Raw genomic sequence first — 26,687 nt, forward strand, 5'->3', positions numbered from 1 at the left:
CCTGGGTTGTGGGCTCAATCTCCAATAGGGGGCGTGCAGGAGGCAGCTGATCAATGATTCTCATCATTGATGTTTCTATTTCTCTCTCTCCCTCTCCCTTCCTCTCTGAAGTCAATAAAAATATATTTTAAAAAAATGAGCCCAAGAGCTTCCCCTCTGATAAGGAAAATAACAAGAGTACAGTAGACCAAGGATGAAAAAGACCTCCTTTGATCAGCCCTTCTTAGTTAGCAAGGAAGCTAAGAAAATCAGTCCTTTTTTAATTAGACCTCAAGGGAGATGAAAACAAGATGAAGAAGTGCAGGATTGGCCTTACGCATTGATATGAGGTTTCCAAGCCATGGAAACCTCTGGCTGGAATTGGCTCACATCAAAAAAACCCTTGCTCTGAGCACAGAAAGACTGGACAGATTCTGGACTCCTTTTAGTTCTATGGTTGGTTGCATACAGGTATTTTTATGTGCAAAGTGGCTATTAGGGCCATCATTTTAAATCTAACTTTTCTAGTTCTCATGTCTAGTAGAGTGGTTTCCTTGTGTCCAGGGATGACACCTTGCATGCTGAGGAAGAAGAGAGACGTCACTGGCCATGAAGGGCTTTTTTTTATAACCTCAGTGCAGTGCACTCAGCCATCAGAGCTTACCTTTGGGCAGTGGAATCAACCCAGGAGGATGGGCTGTGGGTAATGTGGACAAGAATGGTTTGGTAAGCTGGGCTTGTCACATAGTGCTGATTCTGGCTACTGTATACTGCAGACATTTTTTTTTTTGTCTCCAGCTTTCATCCCTACCCCTAATCTATAATCTCTTTTACACAGTCTTGAATCATACTTCTGAACTCACTTTAAGTACGGTTGGCTTGTTGCTTCTACCAAGCTTTTAAACTGAAACCACAGAATAACTCCGGCTGGAGCTCATTCTTCTGTTCTTTTTATGGGACAGGAATTACCTGCCAGCAGATTGCTGAAGCTCCACGTAAAAACCTATGCTCCATGGAGGAGGGCACAAAAGATCTAGGGACGAATGTGTTTGGGCCAGGAAGCGTCCATCACGGCCAGAATCTTTCCCATTGAGTAGCTCTGTGCCTGCAAGTGGACATGGGCAATCCCTGGGATGTGGAATATGGCACTGCCAACTTGAATGTGTACACATTATTCTTTTTAGACAGCTGGCTTATTTTCTTGAATAGAGGTTAGCTTGCCAATGTTTCCCCTTTAGCAGAGCAGAGAATGTTCAAGAACTGGGTGCTTCTCCAGAAAACACTGGCCATCCTGAGAATCTCAGGGACTCAAAGCCGCTCTGATGACATTTAAGGAGCCTTCCTCTGAGGGCTGAACTTACCTCCCAGCAAGTGTAGAGCTGAATCACTAAGGACACAAATGGAAAGGGAGGGGCAAAAAGTGAAGGCTTTATATTTCCTCTTCAGGGACGCAGCTCCAATCTCACCTACCAAACTGTCCACTTCACCACCAGAAAGCAACAAAGGTAAAGAGCTCCAGCTGTGCTTGTTGTCAAAGGGGAACAGATCAGAGTAGCAAAATATGGCATTTGGACAGGGTTGTAGTGAACCAAATGAGGGGCAGCTTATTCTTTAAGCAAGTGTGGCTTTTGCTGACACCTTATCATACCTGTATATCCTAGTGTTAATTTGATTAAAATTTCTTCCTTCCATAGATGTTTAGTGAGTGGCTAGCCAGGACTGGTCTAGATAGTGAAATAAAGCATAAAAAACAAAGTCTTTGTTTTAATGGAGGTTGTACTCTAAAGGAAGGGGGTTTCAGGACAATAAATACATGTATAATATATAACATACTCTATAATATATTCATGTATATATAGTTTATTTATGTTTATATAAATATATATAATATATGGCAAATAAATAAGTACACTATGCATATATAATACATAGGGCAAATAAGTAAAACTGTGCATATATATGTATACACTATTGTAATGGACTGAAAGATAACTGGAGAAATGTGGCCAGTGAAAGCCTTATTGATGGTGTTATCTGAGCAGAGAGAGAAATGAACTGCTGGAGTGAGCCATTTGGATAATTTTGGGAAGAGCATCCCAGCAGAGGAATAGAACATGCAAAAGCCTTGAGGTGGAATCTGCAGGGCATTGATATGACTAGAACAGAGGGAGCTGGTGGGGAAGCTGGTAGCAGATGAGACTGAGAGTTGTAGGGGCCAGATCATGAAGGAGTCTGGCCTCTGCTCTGAAAGAAAGGGAAGCCACTAGGGTTTTTGAGCAAAGGCCATAAGCAGTTCTGCCGTTAGTACATAACCAACTGGTATTTAAAAACATCACTCTATCTTCTCTAGAAAATATAATGGAGGTGGGTCAGGACTAAAGTAGGAAAATGAATTGGGAGAGTACATCATCCATGAGGGGGATGATGATAGCTTTCACCAGGGTGGTAGCTGGAGAGTGTGAAAAATGGGTAGATGGTGAGTATTTCTGAAGACGGAGAAAATGGGATTTTTTGATAGATGGAATGTTATGTGAATGAGAAAGTGTTTAAGGATGATCCCACAGTTTTTAGTCTGAGCAAATGAAGAAATTGAACTGCCATTTACAAAGATCAAGATAGCTGCTAGGGGTGTATGCTGGAGAGAGGTTCAGGAAGTCACGAGTTTGCTGTTGGACATGTTAAATTTGAGATTCATATTAGACACTCAAGTAGAGATGTTGAGTAGGTAGTTAGATATATGAATCTGGAATTCAAGGGCAATATAAGTTTGGTAGCTAAAAGCATATCAGTGACAATTAACGCTGGAAATTGGGTGAGATCACCTGTCTGAGTGTAAACAGAGGAGAGGACTAAGATTTGAGATTCTGCAAATGAGACCAAGAAGGACTGGCCCAGTGAGGCAGGTGGTGAACCAAGAAAAAACAATGACCTAGAGGTTAAAGGAAGAAAGTGTTTGATGCCAATGGAGGTTTTTGGAGAATGACACCTCCCCAAGGGCAAGAACTGTACTCAATAAGTTTTGTATCTACAACCCCTTTTAGTTAGGATTGCTCAATAAGTGTTTATGGGACTGAATAAAATAAACCCTTCCTTCCTGACAAAACATTGTCTTTAGATAACACATATTCCAGAATTATATTTTTCTCTCAGATTTTCTTCTTCCAGTCCTCCAATTTCATTGACATCGTGGCTGCGGCCCACGGCGAGGGCTTTGGGCACCTTCTCATGGCATGACCTATTTGCTAGTATTGCATTACTTTCATGGAGGAAATGAGCAGAGAAGTTTGCCTGAGTTTGTCTTATTGATTCTCACCTTGTTTGTTCATGAATGACCAGGATGCAAGTGTTCTCACCTTGTGACAGTGAACAGTCTAGTGGGAAAGTACCTCATTTAGCTGAGTCTATGTAGCTCAAGAATTTTTCTGTACAAATTCCAGGGTGGGGAGTGTTGTTAAACATGAAAATTCAGAGCACAAAGATCTAATTCCTTCTGCTCTTTTGCTCCAGAACAATCAGATCACTTTTAGATGTGCACAAATGATAGCTTTGAAGTATTGGTTGAAAAGAACAGTAAATCTTCTATTCATTAGAATCTAAAACTACTGTGAATTCCCCTCTCTAGCATTTTCTAATTTCTGAAGCAGTGTGCTCGGGCTCTTTAATTCCTGAAATGTAATAACTAAACTCCACGTATTATCTATATCTGAAAGTAATATTCTGAGCTGTTTTTTTTCTGTTCTCAGGTAGTGCTGGTCATAAAATGGATTCCCTCAGCACAGCAAACATTGAATTTTGCCTTGATGTGTTCAAAGAGCTGAACAATAACCATGTGGAAGATAATATCTTCTTTTCCCCACTGAGTTTGCTTTATGCTCTGAGTATGATCCTCCTTGGTGCCAGAGGAAACAGTGCAGAACAGATGGAAAAGGTATGGAATGCACCAAAGATGTCCCCAGAGTCTGGAAGTTTTACCTGTGCCCCCTATGGGTCAGCCAAATTACTTATATCTTTACACCAAGAAAACTGCCATCTTGTGAAAAAACACACTTGGGCAAATCATATTTCTTAAAAGTGGATAATGAGCCGAAACTGGTTTGGCTCAGTGGATAGAGCATCGGCCTGCAGACTGAAAGGTCCCAGGTTTGATTCTGGTCAAGGGCATGTACCTTGGTTGTGGGCATATCCCCAGCAGGAGATGTGCAGGAGGCAGCTGATCGATGTTTCTCTCTCATCGATGTTTCTAACTCTCTATCTCTCTCCCTTCCTCTCTGTAAAAAATCAATAAAATATATTTTAAAAAAAGGTGGATAATGACTTAAATAATGTAATACATTATCCTATATAATAAAGAGGTAATATGCAAATTAACCCTCATGCCCTCACAAGATGGCTGCCTACGACCAGGCTGGCAGGGGGGACGACCAAAGACTGAACAGCAGGCTGCGTGGGGCGACCAGACCGGCAGCGGTCTATGAGGGACCACCAGGCCATCAGGGGGGGCAGTTAGGGGCGACCAGGCTAGCAGGGGGGGCAGTTAGGAGCAACCAGGCCAGCACACAGAGGCAGTGAGGGGTGATCAGACCAGCAGGGGAGGGGGGGGCAGTTAGGGCAACCAGGCAGGCAGGCAGGTGAGTGATTAGGAGTCAGCAGTCCAGGATTGTGAGAGGGATGTCTGACTGTCGGTTTAGGCCTGATCCCCAAGATCAGGCCTAAACTGGCAGTTGGACATCTCCCGAGGGGTCCTGGATTGGAGAGGGTACAGGCTGGGCTGAGGAGACCATCCTTTCCCATGCACAAATTTCGTGCACCGGGCCTCTAGTAATATAATAATGCCATACATGTAATACAGTCTCTTCCTCACCATGGGTGGTTTCACACATACATTCCCACAATTACTTTTAGAGTTCATCCTTTCAATGATTTAAACATAACAGAAAGCACATATACAATACTATTCTTGCCCTCTAGAAGTTTAATTTATAATACAATTTAATGTCACTTTAAGAATTATTGAGTTTTTAAAAAATTCTTTAATGTATTTGAATGTCATAATAACCCTGTGTGGCAAGTAGCTATTGTTATCCCTATTTCATAGTTGGGGAAACTGAGGCTAAGAGACAAAGGGTGACTTTTCAGGTTACCTAGGCTGAGGGTGACTTTTCAGGTTACCTAGGCTGAGGGTGACTTTTCAGGTTACCTAGGCTGAGGGTGACTTTTCAGGCTAAGAGAGAAAGGGTGACTTTTCAGGTTACCTAGGCTGAGGGTGACTTTTCAGGTTACACAGGCTGATATACAGTGGTTTTTCATTACGTATGTAGTTTATTGATGTGAAAATCCTAGAAGAATGTCATTCAACAACTTCCAGGATACTTGCACATTCCATTATTATTTGTCTTTTATTTCTTTATTCCATATTTTGATGCGCTTTCATGATTTATTTTTGCATTTAAAATAGGTATTGTGCTGGAAAACCATGTAATGTTTTACGTGGCCCTGGATGGGTTCTGTCACAGTGAATAGTGTGAGAAAGGAAGGAGAGGGGAGAAGGGTCTAGTGAATGATAACTCAATCCCTGGACTCTCACAGACAATGGTCCCAGGCATGTCACTTAATCTTTCTTTGGCTCAATTTCTCTCACAAAAAATGGGGATAATAGCATCTACTCATAAAGTTGCTGGGAGAGTTAAGTAAGATATGTAAAAGCTTATAAATATAACATTTTTAAATGTTATATTTAGGACTTGGAATATAACATCTTTAAATGTTAGCTATTGCATTGGTCTTTATCTGAAATGGAAAAACAGGTACTTGTAACTGTTAATCTTTATAGACTATATGCTGCTTTTGATGCCAATTGATTCTTCTTTCATTTTCTAGGTGCTTCACTTTAATCATATTGCAGAATCATTAAAGCCAGAGTTTAAGGACTCAGCTAAGGTATGACTGCTGAGCTGTCAAGCACTCTTTGTGAGAGCACCAAGAGATAATGGTGCAGGGGTTGAGTAGCAGAGCCCCTTTTTTTTCCTTAAGGAGGCTTACAATGTCCTCCTTGGTGACCTCCTTCAATCTTCCTTATACTTGCTAGCCTACAGAGTTAACATAATGATGACGACAATAATAAAATCCCCAGATTTTATCATGTGACTTACTGTCATCAAACTTTTCTGTTCTTTTACAAACTGTGTGCATGTTGAGCCTGCCATGTGCAGTGTTACATTTTTCAGACTAGTGAGGGGATTGAGGCTTTGTCACATAATTATACACCAGGAAAACAGGGCCCGATGCTGCCCAGCCCACCTGTTCTTAATTCCTTTCAGTAAGAAAATTTCTTTAGAAATGAAATGTATACAAAACTCCCACATGACAATAGTTGTGTGTTGATTGTGACCGACAGAAAGCATATAAATGGGTATAGATTCACAGAATACTTGTCTCACAGAGCCTAATTTATTGTTAGGCAAACTTTACTTTAGGGAATATAGGCATAACCCTTCTACTGTCCATGAATTCCAATGCATCAAAGCTGCATGCTTAACCAGATTCCTCCTATGAGGGACAGATGGGCATGGAAGGTCAGTTCAGGGAGGAGCTGAAGAGATCTATTAAGTGGTCACAGAAACGGAGATATTGAAAGGAGTGTGAGAGAAAACAGAAATGATTCTATAGGTACAAAGGCAGAAAAAATGCACAGAAAACTTGGATTATTGCCCTGAATATCCAATTAGGATCTCTTTATATATGATAACTTCAAGTTTTGAATTAAAACGTTGGGGCTGGAAGTACATGTGCTTTTGCAATAGCTTTCAGTTCTGCACACAATCTGTAACCAGAGTCACAGAGAGCTGAGATTATTGTGCCAGAGGAAATTAGAGAAGAAAAATGCTTTCAAGTCTCTTTGTTGTTTTCATGTTATTTATAACTCTTCTATAAATCAAGTAATTTAATCTAGCAACTTAATACTATATTCTTTGTTTACTGTGCTTTAGTGCAGCCAAACTGGAAGGATTCACTCAGAGTTTGGAGCCCTATTCTCTCAAATCAACCAGCCAGACTCTAACTATACCCTCAGAATCGCTAACAGACTCTACGGGACACAGACAATGGCATTCTATCAGGTAAGTCAACAACTTTCTTTGGCATCCTCTGAATTTCACACCATAAGATAAATCACAAATGAAAAGAGTCACATTTATCTTTAAGAGATTAAATGTGAACCCTGTTAGAGTTTCAATGAAATGGTTTCACCAATCCCCCATTTAAGGTTATGAAATATAACATAAAAACATTACTTATGCAATATCACCAAAGTTGTCCAAGAACCAATGTTAGGGATGAAGCACAAAATAAAGCAGGTAAGAATTAACCCTTATGGACCAGAAAAAAACACCAAAAATCCATTTCTCATCTCTTCTTCAAAGGTCCTAAAAGGCAGAGTATCAAGAATTAGTGGAAAGTACACTGGACTGGGAGCCAAGAGATCTGAGTTCTGTTCTCCTTTAGACATATGACTTTGAGCAAGTCACTTCTACCTTTAAAATGAGAGGATTAGATCAAGCATTTTTTTTTCTTTTGCTACAAAATTCTAACACTATTTATGCCATTTCCCAATAGCATTGGAATATGGAGTTTTATTGAGTATTTACTATGTGTCAATCACTCTACTACATACATTATAGACATTATCCTATCTAATAAGACTATCTAATAAAAGGGTAATATGCAAATTAACCATCACTCTGTTACAAAGATGGCAGTGCCCATAGCCACAAGATGGTGGCGCCCAGTCCTCTCAGCTCTGCCGGAGTCCCCCAATACCAGGGGGGTGGCTGCTAAGAGTGGGCAGTGTGAGCGGCCTGGCGGAATGCTTGCTTTGTCACCCTGGCCATGGAGGGCCTCTGGGCAGTGGGCATGGAGCGGTGGGGAGGTGGGGAGAAACACTTGCATTGTCGCCTCGGTGACAAGGCAAGCGTTCCGTGCCTGGCTGTGGATGGGCCTCTGGGCTGCAGAGAGCCTCTGGGCAGCCAGTGCAGAGCGGCCAGGCCCCACAGAGAGCTACTGGCACACGGAATTGTGTGCAGGGCTACTAGTCTTATATAATTCTTACATAGTCCTAAGATGCAGGTACAAAATTGTCATTAATACCACAATTGTGAAGCAAATAATAAAAAGTCAAGTTGAGAAAGGTCAAAGAGATAATTAAGTGGCAAAGCTGGAATTTGATCCCTGTCCAAATCCATATTCCTGTTTTTCATTGCTACGTCATCCTGCTGTGATTGAGCTGATCTGCTGGCTTCAGTGTCTTAGCTTTTGTTTGACCAGTGTGATTTTATATAAAGTTGAAAAAAATGTCAATGTCTACATCAGAGAATATTATTATTAATTTTACTTGTGGTGGCTCATGAGGAGGTTGAAATATACCATATAGAGACCTAACCTTTTGTTAGACCTTAAACAAGGAAACCATTTAACCATTCCAGTTCTCAGTTTTCCTATGTGGAACATTAGAACAGTCACTCCCATTTGTTTGTGTCCTTTGAAGAGGAAATTGGAGGGATAGAGTGAAAAGGTAGGCACTCTACCACAATTTGTCATTTTGCTTTGAACATTTTAAAGCTAAGAATGCCCATGAGATGACAGAGGTAGCAACCAAAACTTCCTGAACATTTCTTTGGGAAAGTTCTTTGATTTGACTAAATGTCTCTGTATGGATTCTGCTTCCTTTCCAACATATATGCACGAACTGCTTTTGTCTGTTATAATTTTACAATACATCGAACTGGAAGTATTTGTTTTCCTTACATTATTTTTGTGTTCTTATGCAGTTATCCTTTCTTTTACAGCAATATTTAAGTTGTTCTGAGAAACTGTATCAAGCCAGGCTTCAAGCTGTTGATTTTCAAAAGTCTACGGAAGAAACCAGGAAAACTATTAATGCTTGGGTTGCAAGCAAAACTAATGGTAAGGATAAGTCACATTTATGTCTACAAACTTAATTTGTGCTGGTAAACTCCCTGAGGCAGTGTTAATGAGGAAGCAGGGTGAGGTCCAGAAACAGACACAACAAATTAACTGTGGAGGAAGTAGGGGAATATTTTGGAAAATCTCTTTTAGCCATTGTCCTCAATGATCTAGCTAAGTGACTCTGAGAATGAAAAGAACACTGTTTCTACATTAGAGAGATGTTGTCATACATTCTGCCAGTAAGTTTAATTAAATTTAAATCTACCTTTCCCAATTTTAAAACAAACCCTATATGTATTGTTAAATATTTCTTTTTTAAAAACGGAACATTAAATGTTCATGTCAGAGATGTGTTCATTTCTTTTAAAAAATCTATTTAAGGAAAAATTTAAAGAAAAAAGAGGAACTAGAAGGAATCCTTATTCATCCATCACTCAGCTGCAATACTTATTACTTAAGCCAATATTATTTAAGATAGCCATGCCCTTTACCCACCACCTCTTTCAGATTGTTTGGGAGCTAATCCCAATATCTTTTTTCTCTCTATATGTTTCAGTTTGTGCCTGTCAAAAATATAAGCTTTTAAAAAATATGAACACTATACCATTATTACACCTAGAAAATTAAAAAAATCATTTAAAATTAACAAATATTTAGTGAGCTTTTGTATTCCCCCAGTTGCCTCTTTTTTTTTGTTTGAATCAGAACCCAAATAATGTTTGCACATTGCAATTGGTTAATATGTTCCTTAGAGCTTGAGTTTTTAAATAAACTTTTTGATTGAAATATATGTATATTTAGAAAAGTATATACATGATGTGTTTGCTGCTCAGTGAATTATCACTATGATGAATACTCTGGTGTACCACCATCCAGGTCAGGAAAACAAAATATTAGTTACTGGGAAGGGCACTCCAGGGTCACCCTCGTGTCTTCTCCCAGAAACTAACCCACCCCGTTCCCAGACCTTAAGACTTCTCTGACTTTTATTGCTAATATATTTGTATCTATTATATCATTTAACAGCAGTGACCTCTCAAAAGTATCTTGTCAATTGATGGATGTCATTCAAATTCAGTAATAGGTAACCAGATTAAAATATGTATCAATTCAGGTCTTTGTACTATTAGAAAATGCATGGAAAATTCTACACATTTTTTTAGACATGTTAATTTACTTAGAACAGTAGAGGAAAATATGTTTTATCTCACATGCCAACTCTGATCTACTGCTAGTGGCTGCCTGGGAACTCTGTGGTGAGAAAGAGTCTGAGACTTAAACTAAGGTTACCTGAAAAAGCCCGCAATGGAGTCACTAGGATGTTAAGAATGGTAGGGATTTTTGTTTGTTTAGTTTAGTGTTCTAGCCTCAGTTTATTGCTCTCGTGCCTAGAACAGTGCCTGGCACATAGAAGTCTCTTAAAATATTTTTAGCATAAATGAACAGATTGATTATTGTCATCTGCCATGGGTGTGCATTAGGGATCCACATGCTGGGTATTTATTTATACACATATCACTTAATGGTAGCTATTGTGACTATTTAACTATTATCGATAAGTTTAAATCCAAATCCATTATCTATTCTTTTTCTTATTACAAGGAAAAATTACAAACCTCTTCGGAAAGGGCACAATCGACCCTTCTTCTGTGATGGTCCTGGTGAATGCCATATATTTCAAAGGACAATGGCAAAATAAATTTCAGGAAAGAGAGACGATTAAAACCCCTTTTCAGCTAAGTGAGGTACGTGTTTCATTTTCAGACCGATGATAAATTTTGGAGACTACAATAATTTTTATAGGCAGCTTAGGAAGTTTTAGTGGAAATACTCTTCTAGATCTCTGTAGGTACCTTTAACTGTGTAGTCTATGAATTTTATTTTCATTTTTCCCTATGAAGTGACCATAACCTTTCTCACAGGCACCTGAATGGAGCCTTCAGACACTGAGGTGTCCTGGAAGAGGAGAAAGCCTGTTCTCTTCCGGCTGTTCTCCAGATATGCTGTGGCTATTTGCTCTAGTGGCACAACACAACTATTATTTTTCTCCTAAAAATATCCAATTGAATTAAAAAGGAAATGATCCTATGATACCATTTTCCTATATAACTCATTTTATCGGGAAACCCTGGCTTTTTTTGGGGGGGGGAAACATCTATATTATTGTTTTTATTACTATATTCATTATTCAAACAATTTGGCTCTCACTAGGACTTATTTTGGGATACAGAATCATAACCTTTTTATAAGAAAGTAATAAGTGTGTATTTTGTAGTTGATATTTTACCCACGCATTTAGTGTGTTAGTGCAGATATTTGTCGTGCAAGAAAAATCAGTGCACATGCATGTGCACACACGTTTAGCTATTGTCTAATTGCAATCTTTCAAAAACATAGGGTAAGAGCGTAATTGTGGAAATGATGTATCAAGTGGGAAGGTTTAAATTGGCCGTCATAAAGGAGCCGCAGATGCAAGTGCTTGAGCTGCCCTACGTGCAGGACAAACTAAGCATGATCATCCTGCTTCCCATGGGCACGGTGACTCTAGAACAGGTATGTTATAGGAATGCTGACAGCAGAAAAAGCACATGTGCACTTGCACCACACACACACAGACACACACACTCCCCCCACATGGTGTGTATCCCACAATATCAGTGCAGCCAGCACTAATTGGATCACGAGCTGGTTTAGCAGCATTGCCCCAGGGACTGTGAGAGGAAAGGGGGGATTCCTGGCCCCTGCCTTCAGGATAATGGACTTAGGGAAAACAACCTAGTGTTATATTTAAAAAAACATCTGGTATCAGAAGGGCCATGCTATACACACAGACACACATGTATTGATCAGTTGACACTGGGGAAACACCTTCATAATGAAATGATAATGCAGGTTGGGCTCCCAGTCCGTGGACATCTAATGAAGTCATCTTCCTCTCAGGAGCAGTACTGCTGATCCAAAAGTCACATGCTATTGTGGGCCAACCACCATGTTTAGCGTCTTGGTTTTGTGGAGGAATGAGAGCCACAGCCACTGAGAAGAGGTCAGGGTGGTGGAGCGAGTTTGAATCTGTCCCCCTCTCCCTGGCTGCCGTCAGAGCTGCCTGGCACAGAGCAGGCAAGACACTGCTATAGAGAGACCACAGCTCCTCCCAGCCTTGCTGGGACCGTCCAGTGCTCTGCCAGCATGTTTGTTGCTTAGGAGACCAGTTGAGCTTCTGGGCTCTTGCAGTAGCTCACATACACACATGGGGCTGTTCTAACCAGAGCAAAGAGCACCTACAAAGGCCTTAGAGGTATGAGACAGCGAGATGACTTTGTGTCATCAAGTTGTGGTAACTTGGATCAGGGCACAAAAAGACAGAACGAAAAGATAGAAAGCGAAACCACTGACCTGATATTGTCAGGATGGTGAGGTGACCCAAAAGTCTTCAACTCTTGCAGAAGAATGATGGGGTTTGATATGCTAGTGTGGAGCTGTGGGGAGGCCTGTAGAGAGTTTCAAATGTCCAAGGACAGAAGTGTGAAGAGTTTACAAAAACATCTGGAACTGGATGGAGAATAAGTCAGGGTTGTGAGGCTTCTTTGGGAAATCTGAGCAGGGATTTGGGAGTTGACTTGCTAAGTGTAGGCACCCAGAGGTCAGCTTCAAGAGTGGGGCAGGAGGAGATTAAAGTGGAGTGGAACAAGAGGTCCCCATTTCACAGAAGCCAAATAACAAACAACTTCATAATGGAGATTGCTATGAAATGTTTCAGATATGAGAACCAAGAAGAAGTACTTGAGTTCTTCCAGGAAATGAGAACACAATTGCTGAGGCATTAGAGAGAGTTTAGGTAAAGCGGACACACTGAGGGAATGAATTAACGCACATTGGATAAGTTTAATTATAAAATATCTATGAGAAGTAGACAATAGAAAATGGAAGATGTGGATGAATGCAGGATTCTTTTCTCTTTCAGATAAAACTTGAGCACAGTTTAAAGGTAGAAAAGAAGTCAGTGGAATTGAGTAGTTCACTCTGAGAATTACAAAACAAGCAGCAATGAATGCAGAGGTGTGTGCTTGGCTTGTGTGGGTCCATCTGTGTTTTGTCTCTTAGATAGAGAAGCGGCTGAACGCGAAGATGTTTCACAAGTGGACCAGCTCCTCCAACATGATAGAAAGGAACGTCGAAGTCCATTTGCCCCGATTCAAACTGGAGATCAAGTATGAGCTGAATTCCCTGCTAAAATCCCTCGGGATGACAGATATCTTCCACCAGAGTAAAGCTGATCTGTCTGGAATGTCACCAGCTAAGGGCCTGTATGTATCAAAGGTCATCCACAAGTCATATGTGGATGTCAACGAAGAGGGCACGGAGGCAGCAGTGGCCACTGGGGACAACTTCGTCATGAAAAGACTCCCCATCCGAGCTCAGTTCATGGCGAACCATCCTTTCCTGTTCTTCATAAGGCATACTGGCACCAACACCATTCTCTTCTGTGGCAAGCTTGCCTCTCCCTAAGCAAATGGGGTTGAGCAAGGCTCAGAGTCACAGAGGAGGTGCAGGGATAAGCCCATGACTCAGAGCAGTTCCCACCTATCACACCTTTGTGCCTCAGTTTGCTTGTCTGAAAATGGGTTGAGGATCTCTCCCAACTTATTCCATGAGTTTCTGAACCCTAAGATTATGATAACCATGGAAGAAGGTATATTTACAGAAAATGCTTTTCTGGCTCTCTTATCTTTGGGGCCTCATTTTAGTACTGTCTGGTGACATAATCAAGTCATTGAGGGAAATTTTAAAGAATTACATTTTCTTGACTTGTGTATATCAGTGAGTTCTTGAATAAGTGACCACTCCACCTCTAGAAAACCAATCAAAGGGTTCCCACTTTGGTTGGATTTTAAAATATTGACATTTTCCTTGCATGTGTTAATGTAACATCCTGAATTTTAGTTCAAACTTCTGTATTGACTATAATAAATACATGAAATGTCTTTGAAGCCATTTTAGTGGAATTTTTGGCCAAATTTTTGTCAGACCCTAAATGGAGTAATAGACTCTTTTGATCTCTCTCCACTAGTGGCACGTGTTTCCTTTGTGTCAATAGAGAAAGCAGAGCTCAGTGAGGCATTCAGCTCAGCATGGCCAGACCCCCAAAGACACATATATCTCCAGCCAAACACCAGATTTACTACCCCAAACTAATAACTTTAAAAGATTCTTGTCCTTTCATTATTCATTTCCTGAAGAAATATTTTAAGTACCTACTAAGTTCCAGCACCATGTTAAGCCAGTCTTTGTCTTCATAAGCTAATATGAAGAGAAGGCAGAGAAGGCAGACTGTAGAATAGTAATGACAATGGGTGATGGCTGCTGTGAGAAGACTTTTCTCAATAAAAACAAGCCATGAAGATGGAGTGATGTGGTGGGAGGGGGGATTCCTTTAAGTGATGACCCCTGAGAGGCATTTCAGGGAGTGAGGGCTCTTTTCTGAGGAAAGCGACTTGATCAGATTCACATTCTAGAAAGATCACTTGGGTTTCCAAATGGCCATCTTCATGATGGGAAAGAGGCATTATAAACTACATGGATTAAATCACAGAAGAACATTTTCCATGTCAATAATCACTGTTGTAGGACTGGGCCATTTTGCAACCGGCTCATGGTTTATGTTGGTTACACGTAGATAGATAGCATCGTTGACAATTTAGGTGTGACAGTGAAAGGCGCCACTGGAATGCTTAATTGGGTGATGGAATTGTCCAGTAATATGGACATGAGTCAGAGTCAGCCACAACAGCTCTGACATTTATGCCAAGAATTCCCCAGTCTAGTCCCCAATCACCTTCAGCACATGTTGAAAAGATCCTTTGTTAAGACGTAATAAAGCTGTTGGCTGACATTTACCAGACTGGGATTTGGCAGGGTTTCCGAATTCCATATGCAATCTACAGATTTATTTTTTTAAATACTGCTTTCTGTTAATTAAATCTTTATATGACTCTGTATACCCTGTGTCTCTCAGACTACATGAAACTTTGTATTGGATCTCACTCAATATTGTGGGTCCTTCAGAGTCTCATGCCTCACTTCCCTAGCTCCCCAAATCCTGTCTGGGATTCCACACTTTTCCCAATTCATGGTTGCCTTAGTGTGGAATCTACTCCCTCCCCTCTAGTGCTACAGAGCAGTGGGGAAGCCTATGACTTCACCAACAGGTCCACAGAGATGCCACCACCTGTTGGTGCTACGTCCAGAACTGCATTAGGCCAAGACTCCCTGAGTTCCTGGAGCTGCTGTTCCTGCCCAAAGGGTCCCATGGATTTGAGTGGGGAGGCGTTTCAGTGCTCGAAGTGGAAGCTGGGATAGGAAAACTCTCCCATCCATGGAGATTGGCTATCCCATCCCATAGTTTCCAAGCAGGTCTCCGGCCTTGTTCAAGGAGAGGCTACTCGAACTGTCCCATGGAGGCTTTTCTCCCTGGGATTTAGGCTCAAGCACACAGGTGGGTGGGCTGCTTGCACAGTTGCCCTTTGCCTCCAAATGTGAACCACCGTCCTTGGGTCATGGACACCCTGAATTTCCTCCTGAGCACAAACTCTTTCTAGGATGCAAATAGGTTCCTGTGAGCTTCCTCAACACCTCCTCATGCATGTCATACCACCTGAATTTCTGCATTACTCTTCCCTGTTTTACTTTTCTCATTAGCACTTATTGCTCTCATTACATATTTTATTTATTTATTTTGTGTATGGAGAATCTCTTCCCATTATTATGTGAACTTGTTGAGGTCAGGATTAAAAAAAAAACTTGTTGTGTGTTGTTGTCCTAGTGCAGTGGTCGGCAAAGTCATTAGTCAACAGAGCCAAATATCAACAGTACAATGATTGAAATTTCTTTTGAGAGCCAAATTTTTTAAACTTAAACTATATAGGTAGGTACATTGTTATTAACTTAATTGGGGTACTCCTAAGGCTTAGGAAGAGCCACACTCAAAGGGCCAAAGAGCCGCGTGTGGCTCGAGAGCCGCAGTTTGCCAACCACGGTCCTCGTGCAAACAATGCCTGGAGCATAGTAGTCAATAAATATGGGTTGAATGAATTAAGGAATTCATCCCTTTAATGCTTCAATGTTTTGAGTGCCTACTATGTTCTAGAGTTGGAAAGTGAAGATCATTGGTTTAAATAAGATAGGCTTGCCTGGCCGGCATGGCTCAGTGGTTGAGCGTTGACTTATGAACCAGGAGTTCTCGGTTTGATTCCTGGTCAGGGCACATGCCCGGTTGTGGGCTCCATCCCCAGTGTGGGGAGTGTAGGAGGCAACTGGACAGTGATTCTCTCTCATCACGGATGCTTCTATCTCTCTCTCCCTCTCCATTCCTCTCTGAAATCAATAAAAATATATTTAAAAAATAATTAAATCAGATAGGCTTAAGATAACGCCATGAACTTGACCAACGGTAGAGTTCAGCAGACAATTCTAATAGGATGGTCTATAAAAAATGGTCCCAGGCTGCACTGTGGACAAATGTTTTGTTTCTGCATGGTCTTTTCTGATAAAGGAGATGAAAGAGTCTGTATACTCTCACATACCTCAGATGGCTTAAGGTACACCTTGTGTTGAGCTGGGTTCCCCAGAACATCGAAGTTACAGTTTAGGAGAGTCAATGACCACTGTGATCAGCTGACTCACTGCAACAATTGTCACAAGTGCCAGGGGAATTTCAGCCTGTCTAACTGAGTGAAAGGTGTTGCTAACAGGGAGCTGAGCTGTTTAGTGGTTGCTGATTTGTTAGGACACCATTCCAGTCAAGTAAAATTGCTAGGGATGGTCAAAAGTTAAACCTCATTGCATTAAATAATGTAACCGATTTGGCCAGTTATTCAGCTAAATTTTATGCAGCTTTTACACTCAAGGTAACCCTGTGTGTCAATTGGTGTGTCGTGAGCTTCTCCTAGTGGGTGAGACAATAACATGAGATGTATATAAGATGTATCTGTGCTGTGGGAAGACATCCATGAAAACTACCATTTCATGAGGATAACATCAATAAAAACTACCATTTATTGAAGTATTATTACATGCCAGGAACCATTTTAAGTATTTTATCAATTTTATCCCCATAACTGTATGTGATGTCACCTGGTCACTCCGACTTAGAGTGTCAGTAACATGTCTAATGTCACACTGTTAGTTGCAGAGCCAAGATTTGAGTCCATGCTTTACCCTCTGCGCTATTGCTACATGCTACTCAATACCTTTGTGGACTTTGGAGGAGAGGTTAGAGTGTCAATTTAGAGACTGCTTCTGCCACAGCTCCTCTTAAAATCCTGTAATCCCTAGTTTTTAGCTGACTCATTAATTTAGAGCAGCGGTTCTCAATCTGTGGGTCGAGACCCCTTTGGGGGTCAAACGACCTTTCACAGGGGTCACCTAAGACCATCGGAAAACACATATATAATTACATATTGTTTTTGTGATTAATCACTATGCTTTAATTATGTTCAATTTGTAACAATGAAAATAGATCCTGCATATCAGATATTTACATTACAATTCATAACAGTAGCAAAATCACAGTTATGAAGTAGCAACGAAAATAATTTTATGGTTGGGGGTCACCACAACATGAGGAACTGTATTGAAGGGTCGTGGCATTAGGAAGGTTGAGAACCACTGATTTAGAGGTTGTAGATATATTGTTGTAGTTCCCCATCCCATCACTAGATGGCAGGCTTGCTGGCAGAGGGAACAAAGGGTGGGGTAGATATCTGGTATGTAATTTGTAAATCTCATCAGGAATCTTGGTAAAATAGTTCATAGGCTATTTCAATCAGACATTATAATATTTATTAAATTTATACTTATTAAATTTATTTCACTTTGTATTTAACAGCTCAATTTTTCCTTTTTATTTGTTCAATATTTGCAAAGGAAGTATAAATCAGATAGTGGGGAATTTGGCTCATTCATGACTATGTCTAGAACAGTTTCTAGCCTATACTAGGGACTCAAAAAATATTTGATAATTCCTTTTCTTTCTTTCATGTTTTAAGCACCTAATTCCAAAAATTTCTTTTATTTTGAACAAATTTTGGTCTTACAGAAAAGTTGCAAACATAGTAAAAACTCATTTTATATCTCTCAACCCATTTCTGGTAATGTTAACATCTTACATAACCATAGTACAGCTATCAGGAATAAAAAATATAACATTGACATAGTCTTATTAATTAAACTACAAACTTTTTTTGAATTTTATCCATTCCCTGCCCCCCCCCCCCCCAAGTCCTCTTTCTGTTCTGGGATCAGACCCAGGGATTCATGTTGCATTTAGTTATTATTTATACTTAGTCTATCAAAGTCCCTTGGTCTTCCCTAGTGTTCGTGACCTTGAAAGTTTTGAAGAGTATCTATCTATTATTTTATAGGATGTCCATTGATCTGGATTTGTGTGATGCATTCCAGTTGGAGGGAGATGGTGCACTTTGGGAAGAAAACCAGAAGAATAATGCTGTGTCCTTCTCAGTTCACCATATTAGTGACGTTTACCTTGATCACTTGGATAATTTAGTGATTGCTAGGTTTCCCCACTGTCAGGTTACCTTTTTATCCCTTTTTAGTTAATAAATACCTTGAGGAGATTTTTTAAGATTATGCAAATCCTGTATCTCCTCCAACTTTCGTCCACAAACTTTAGCATATATTGTACATCCATCACCTGTTGACCATTTTCAGATAAATTCTTTTTACAGGTGTGTAATTATATCCCTCAGCTGGGCATCTCTTCAAATATTTTTAAAGTGAGAAGCTATGTTCTATAAAAATATTGGAAGAAAATATCAACAATTGATATTGGATCTAGCCTCTTAAATCCATTGAAAATATAAAAAGACTTTGCTGTTTATAAAAATTTACCCAGGGGTATAATCATTAGAAATTGGTGATCATAAAGGAAAAAACTCATTACTAATTCTTCTCTAAACTCTAATCTTGTTAAAATTATGCCAATATCTTTCCAGAAATTTTTCTATGTATGTGTGTGTGTGTGTGTGTGTGTGTGTGTGTGTATTAGAGGCCCAGTGCACAAATTTGTGCACAGGTGGGGTCCCTCAGCCTGGCTGGCAATCGGGGCCGATTGGGGCATCTCGCCCAGTTCAGATCGGGGCCGGCTGGCTGGGAGTGGGGCGGTGTAGGGGCCACGGGAGGTTCCTATCAGGGTAATTGGGGCTGGCTGGCCTGTGGGGGGGGGGGGTTGCCATGGGAGGTTGGCCAGCTGGAGGGGAAGGGCCGTGGGATGTTGGCTATGGGAGCGCACTGAGCACCAGGGGGCACTCCTGCATTGAGCATCTGTCCCCTGGTGGTCAGTGCACATCATAGCAACTGGTCGACTGGTTGTTTGGGTCGTTCCGGTCATTTGGTCGTGTGTGTGTGTGTGTGTGTGTGTGTGTGTATTTTTTTTTTTTGAAAAAGATCATATTGCATATACCATGTTACACTTCATTTTTTTGTACTTAATATATTTTGGAAATATTTCTGTCTATTAACATTCTCTACAAAATCATTCTTTTTTAAAAAAACATTTTTTAAAACGTATTTTTATTGATTTCAAAGAGGAAGGGAGAGGGAGAGAGAGAGAGAGAAACATCAATGATGAGAGAGAATCATTGATTGGCTGCCTCCTGCATGCCCCCTTCTGGGGATCGAGCCCACAACCCAGGCATGTGCCCTTGACCTGAATCGAACCTGGGACCCTTCAGTCCATAGGCCGACACTCTCTCCACTGAGCCAAACCAGCTAGGGCTACAAAATCATTCTTAAGAGCAGCACAATATTCATTTACAGGATGCAGAAGGATTTATATAAATAATTTATTATAATATATTTTTTCCAGTTTGTTTACTTTAAAAATTTAAATGTATCAGATGATCATTTAAGATAATAGTTGAGGGGTTACTTTCCCCCTTGATTCCTCACATCCACCTTCCAGACTTTCTATGCACCCACCTTCATGAGAAAAGACTATATATGTAGGACAAAGACATTGCTCAGATTTCTCAATAGATTTTCTAGACAATAGCCATGAATGTCAAACTTTCACTTGCATATACCTGAATTTGAAAGAGGCTAGGCACTTTGAATTTGCAGAATGTGGCACTAAATATGCAGTGGGAACCATGAGAGGAGCAGAATCTGTGGTTAATTTGGTACACATTTTGATGGAGTATGTGTTTAGAGGACTAAAACAGCTTCACCATAGACTTAAGATCAGCTTTAGTAGACACTGCCAAAGACTATTATCCCAAAGTGGGTTTTCCAATGTAAACTTCCACCAGCAATGCATGAGAATTTCCTGTTCAAATCTTTTGCACACATTTCTATTGGGTTGTCTTTCCTTTTATTACTGATTTGTAAGACTACTTCATTCATTCAGGACGACAGATCTTTGTCACAAATATTTATTGCAAATATTTTCTACCATTTGGTGGCTTGCCTTTTCTCTCGCTTGAAAGTGTCTCTTTGATGACCAGAAGTTCTTAATTTTAATGAAGTCAATTTACTGATCTTTTTAACCCATGCTTTCTGTGACCTGTTCAAGAAAATTTTGTCTACACCAAGTTAACAAAGATATTCTATCTTCTAGAAATTTTGGTGCTAGTTTTCCATAAGACCTGCAATTCACCTAGAATTTGTTTTTGCACATGCTGTGAAGTATGGTTTAAACTTCATTTTTAAAGAAAAGTATGGATATTCAGTTGGTCCAGAGGCATTTGTTGAAAGACACCTTTCTCCTCCTCCTCTTCTACTTAATGGTATTTTTGTTTTAAGTGAAGATCAAATTGGTTTATCTGTTTGTCTATCCTTGCACTCCTATCATTCTCTTAATTACTATAGCTTTAGAATTTGTCACCTGCTAATGTGAGGTTGCAATTTTGTTTTTATACTTCAAGATTGTCCTCTTTATTTTAATGTAAATCTTAGAATCAGCCTGTCATTTTACAAATACATACAAATAAAAGAACTTTGTTTAGAATAACAAAAACAAATCTATGGAAAAATTTGAGGGACTTGACATATTTACAATATTTAGTTTTTCAACGCATAGACATGATATATCCTGCTATTTAAGTTTTATTTTACTTCTCTCAATTATATTCTTCAATCTTCTATTAAGAGATCTTGCACATGCTTTGGTTTTTTGATCCCTTTATAGATACTGTCGATATTTCTATTAGCTAAGTTAGCAGTGCAAATGTCAGGGCAGAAGATGAGATTCAGAGTCATGGACAGGTCTGGTGGGGAGAACTCATTTCTGTGCAGTCATGTCTGTTTTGATGTTTGTTTGAGTTTGTCTTGATGTGTTGGTTGTTTTCCAAAGCCTTGAGGTTGGTTCAGGATGGATGCTCTGTGGCCAGGCATCCAATACATTTTTGACGAAGCCACTTTGGGAATTCACTCTTCTAAAACGTTGCCAATGATGTATATCTTGGTATAACTTCTAGTACCTTTTGTTTTCAACACCATTTGTTGTCAGGCAACTACTGACTCTAAAGAGATGGATTGCCATCTCAGGAAATCCCCCCTTTAGGGGCTTCCTGCTCTTATATTTAAATGAATTTCTAGGTCACATGCTGTCACCAATCTGCAGCGACAGAGAATAATAGAAAGCCACTCTGGGCTGGTCTTGCTGCCTCATCATTTTCCCTCTACTTTTGTCCTCTTTTTTCATGTCTAGGTGTAGAGTGTAGGACAGTGATGGTGAACCTTTTGAGCTCGGCGTGTCAGCATTTTGAAAAACCCTAACTTATCTCTGGTGCCGTGTCACATATAGAAATTTTTTGATATTTGCAACCATAGTAAAACAAAGATTTATATTTTTGATATTTATTTTACATATTTAAATGCCATTTAACAAAGAAAACTCAACCAAAAAAATGAGTTCGCGTATCACCTCTGACACGCATGTCATAGGTTCACCATCACTGGTGTAGGAACTCCATCACTTACTGCCTCAAGGTCACTGCTCATGTGATTGATGGATATTTGCAAGTGAATTATTAGTAGTTAAGTTTTCAGGGAGGCAAAAGTTACATGTGGATATTTGAGTACATTGCTTCAGTTCCCCTAATCCCTTCAATGTTCAAGGGTCAACTATATACACTAAGTGCTTTATACATGTTACCTATGACCCTTTCAATCATAACTTCACTAAAATTCTCTGCATTTTTTTAAATCAGGAAAGCAAGGCATAGAGAGGCTGAACAGCTTGCCGAAGGTCACCCAGGTACAAGATGAGAAGCTGGAGTTTTCCCACTACACCACACCTTCTGAGTTCTGCCAGCAAAAGTGCACTTTCTGGAAGACCCATCCTGATGTTTGGTTCGGAGTAGATGGTCTCTGCTGCGTATGTGTGGGCTGTCAGCCTTTCCCCAGAGTTGCGCATTGCCATGTGTTATTGACAAAACCATCCCTATGTTGCAAGCTTATCATGAGATCTGGACTTGAGTCACTTCATCTTTCAGGGACACCATTTGAACCCTAGATAATGACTGTCCTGGGAGTGGATAAAACCCAGGCATTGGACCTCTGTCCTGGGTGGAGGACAGGATTGGCTAAGTTCTTTACCTGTTTCTTGGCTCATCTTGACTCTGGCTCACTCTCATGTTTACCTTTTCCCTATGTTCTATGCTGCTAGCTCTGATTCCTGACTCTTAACCTATAATTTTCCCTACGTCCAGGTACATACAGTGTAGATAAGAATGTGAAAGGAGAGTCTGTTGAATTTTGGGTTTGCTTCTTCATGAATGAGTAGTTGGATGAATAACATGCACCATGGCCCTGCTCTCTGTTTCCAGCTGAGTAGGGAGATGCCATGAGCCTTCCTGAGCTTGACAAGGAAGCCCATCTGACATTTCTTCTCTGATTTTCCTCTGAGAACAGTCTGGGAGAGGGGAGGGACTTCTCACAAATTATTGTCACTGCTGCAGCTACTGTTGCTGTTACCAACCTCTCCCTTGGGGTTGAGCCAATGGGACATCTGGGACATTTTCCATGAACCTTGGCAGAGGTGAGATGGGAGGGGTGAGGAGTCTCAGGAGAGAGGAGGCAGGAGGAACTGGAGCCAGCAGTGAAGGCCTCCGAAGTGCAGTGGGAGGAGGTAAGTGGCATTCTTACACATGCTGGGTAATTCTTATGCATTCTAGGCTTCTAAGTTTATCAGGCTCCTTAAAATTAATGGACAGTCCCTGGAGCTCTCTGTGGGAGCATTCATCTGCCTCCAATTACAGCTTTTCCTCTAACTGCATGGCTACAACCCCCACCTTTCCTTCAGCCTCTGCACCTCTTTCTAGCTCTTGGGTGAGGAAAGGCAGGATCTTGACAGTAAGACATCCCCTTGCTTGGTAAAACCATAGCTTTCTGCACTTCCTTGAAGGTATCATAAGCTCCCCTATCCAATATCTGTTCTCTACACAGTTGTTGTAGAGTGATCTTTGAGATCACAGGAGGGCAGCATTTATAATGTTTGCCAATATGTTGGATATAGGGAAACCAGCATTATTTTTACCTTATGTGAAATATGCCTACTGACTGCTGAACAAATCCTGCTTCTTATAAAAGATAACTTGCACTGAATATATTTAATGCTTATGTCTGGGATTTCTATCCCAGGGAGTCACAGCAGTGCTGAATAAACATATGTGAATGAATGAAATGAATGAATATTTACAAGCTAATATTTTCTATTTTTTACAGCAAATGATCTAGAACCCTAGTGACAAGTTACATGTCAATTCCTAAGCCAAGAACAAAAGCTAGAGACAACAATGTAATGATTATAATAGTTCCCCCAAAAGTCTGCTGGCAGGAGATACTCCCTATTGACTATATTTCCATTATTATCAATGATATTTGGCAACTTTAGTAGCAATGGTGAGAGGCCTGAGTTTGTTGTCATTGTTTTTAGTAATATTAGGCAATTTTGAGTACTTAGTAAGCGTATTCAGAATCGAAGGTTCTCTAAAAAATGCAAAGCAGTGTATAGCTGAGCTTTGGGAAATCTCCGTGCTGTAACTGTATTTTTCTACACTGATTTATAGCCTGGATATCTCTGCTTGTGTTTTTGTACTAATAACAGTGAACTAGAGAGTGGGCTTCTAATGAGACCCTCTCATAAGGTGTGACAGAGGAGAGGGAGGAGAACTATTTCTATTTGTGGGGCCCTAATATCTGTGGTGATTAGGAGAAAAATGGTAACAACAGGAGACCTTGTGTTTAATCACAGTTTTATCTGGAAGATTTTGATCCAGGCTGTTCAATGCTAACACATGAGTAGAGAAGGTTCTATTTATTCCGATAAGAAAAATCACATTGATTCGTCTGAAGGGATTATGTAAAACGATTCTGAAAGGTTTTCTTAGAAAAAGGTGTAAAGTCTCCCATTTGTCTGAAATGTGCGTTAGAGATGTGCGTAGGGTGGAATGAAAAACGAAGTTTCACCGCAGGGAAGTGTGCTGTTTTATTCATGATTAATGAGTGAAGACCGAGTGTCTGGGTTTGCTGCCTAGCAAACAAGGATTTGCTCACTTATTCTGTGAGAACTGATCAGATTGTGTTCCTGTCTGAACTTGGTTGTGTTGCCACAGGTGATGCTGACGAGAAAACCAGTAAAGAGATAACAGCTTCACAAATGACATATTGCAGGCACCAGCCCTGTGGTCTTAGATGATTCTCCGAGGAGAAAAGACAGTTGTCAGGGTTAATGCTGGCCGTTGGGCAGTAAGAGAGAAACCAGTGCCCTAGCTGGTTGGTGCACAGAATGTCAGCCTGCGGACTGAAGGGTGTCGGGTTCAGTTCCAGTCAAGGGCACATGCCTGGGTTGCGGGCTCCATCCCCAGTAGGGGGCATGCAGGAGGCTGCCGATCAATAATTGTCTCTCATCATAGATGTTTCTATTTCTCTTTCCCTCTCCCTTCCTGTCTGAAATCAATAAAAAAATATTTTTTAAGAGAGAGACCGAGCGAGGACAATGGCAGTCCTGTGAATCTCTACTCCTGAGCCCTCCCTCCAGCCCAGTCCACCTCCCTGAATTGTGCCCTTCTTTCTGCCAGAGAAGTTTGAGCATCATCTCTACTCAAAAGCTTTCTGTAACCCCTCCACTTTCCTAAAGTACTTTCTGAGCATCTTCAGCCATCACAGTCATCACATTGTAGTGACAGTAGTCCAATGTTCTAATGTAACTTTTAGGTCATGGATTCCTGGGGATGGTGTGTGGAAAATGTCTTAATTTCTGAGTGCCCTTGGTGTTTAAACTAAGGTGTTGGATTGAAGGTGCTGTTTCAGGCCATAGTTAGAAGCTTTCAGTTTTTTCCCTACTTCTTCTGAAATAATGAACGCCCCCCCCCTTTTTTTACTGCCTCTTTCCTTCTCATTTTTTTCACTTGTTTTCAAATTTTCCTTTCCTATGAGAAGTGATGAGAAATTTTTGGATTGTAGGATTCATGGATAGGGATGAAAATTAAGGATAAAATGAGAATGATCCTAGATTCTTTCTACTGGTCCCTTTGGTATATAATTAGCCTGTTTTAATGGCCAACACTGGAGTTTGCAGGTGAGCTAAGAAAAACTCACTTGCAATAACAGCACTTTGAAAGGTGAGTAAGAGAGGCAAACAATGCTCAATAGATCTGCATTTTGAAAAACTTTTACAATCCTTATTCGATTATTGGAAAGAATTGCATCACTTCACAAATAAAAAAGCATCAGTTTCTCTCTATAAGGTCATTATAATGGCTTACCAATATGTTATTACCTATTACCCAAGGTGGACACAAATAGTAACAGTATTTAGTGAGATAAATGTTATCAATTTACACATGAACCTTTGAAGTTGAAAAGCAAAGGGATGCTTTTTTTTTTAAACATCAGTACCTAGGGATGTTATGTAATGGGAGTGCACCATAAGGGATGTAAAGTACAGACAGACATATTTTCTCATGCATGTTGGTACCTGCTTCAGTCTCAAGTATGAACTCCACTGTGTAGTAGGTCCCATAAAACCATTATGCTGTGGGTGTGTGGGATGTTTCAGCAAGCTGGTTAGGAATGCATATTTGTTTAAATTAATTTTTAGAGAGAAAGGAAGGAGAGAGAGAGAGAGAGAGAGAGAGAGAGAGAGAGAGAGAGAAACATTGATTGGTTGTCTGCCTCCCATAGGTGACATGACTGGGGATCGAACCCACAACGTTTTGGTGCACAGGAGGATGCTCCAACTAACTGAGCCACCCAGCCAGGGCAGGAATCCATTGTGTGTGTGTGTGTGTGTGTGTGTGTGTGTGTGTGTGTGTGTGTAGCATATCGTGAGTAGTTTGTCCCAAGATTCACCTGCAGAACCCACGGAGGAATCCAGTGACATCACTGAGATATAACTAAGCTCATCTGCTGGTCTGTTAAGGGTATTCTGAGCCACACAGCCATTCATTCTTCCATGATGTAGTGGGGCCTGGCTTCCTCTCTGTCCCATTTGGAGTCAGGGTGGAGGATAATGAAAGGTTCCTGCCTCCACCTGGACATTTCTTGAGGAGCTGGGAAGGACATTCTGTGAAATTAGAATGCATTGATTATTTAGGCCAGTTAGGCCTGGCACTGTATTTTCCTCCCAGAGTCCTGTCCTATATTCTAGATTTCGCTGGCAGAGTCCAAGGGGAACGTGTGTGTGTGTGTGTGTGTGTGTGTGTGTGTGTGTGTATGAAAGAGAGATT

The 26,687-nt window shown here is 40.5% G+C and overlaps 2 protein-coding genes across 2 annotated transcripts in view; both read left to right on the forward strand.

The window, feature by feature from the left end:
- The first annotated feature begins 1,440 nt into the window (after positions 1-1,440).
- SERPINB11 (serpin family B member 11) lies at positions 1,441-13,836 on the forward strand. Its single transcript, XM_006087172.3, has 8 exons — positions 1,441-1,484; positions 3,723-3,907; positions 5,857-5,916; positions 6,966-7,094; positions 8,820-8,937; positions 10,543-10,685; positions 11,338-11,493; positions 13,042-13,836. The coding sequence occupies exons 2-8, from the start codon at positions 3,740-3,742 to the stop codon at positions 13,444-13,446; spliced, it is 1,179 nt and encodes a 392-aa protein (XP_006087234.1). The 5' UTR covers positions 1,441-1,484; positions 3,723-3,739; the 3' UTR covers positions 13,447-13,836.
- An 8,774-nt stretch (positions 13,837-22,610) lies between these two features.
- The window catches only part of SERPINB7 (serpin family B member 7), a 42,869-nt gene continuing 38,792 nt past the window's right edge, over positions 22,611-26,687 (forward strand). Inside the window, exon 1 of the mRNA XM_006087173.3 lies at positions 22,611-23,086. The gene's annotated coding sequence lies outside the window, so the exon portion shown is untranslated. The remainder of the gene's footprint in view (positions 23,087-26,687) is intronic.

The sequence above is a fragment of the Myotis lucifugus genome, unplaced genomic scaffold (genome assembly GCF_000147115.1).
Source record: "Myotis lucifugus unplaced genomic scaffold, Myoluc2.0 scaffold_36, whole genome shotgun sequence".
Classification (NCBI taxonomy): domain Eukaryota; kingdom Metazoa; phylum Chordata; class Mammalia; order Chiroptera; family Vespertilionidae; genus Myotis; species Myotis lucifugus.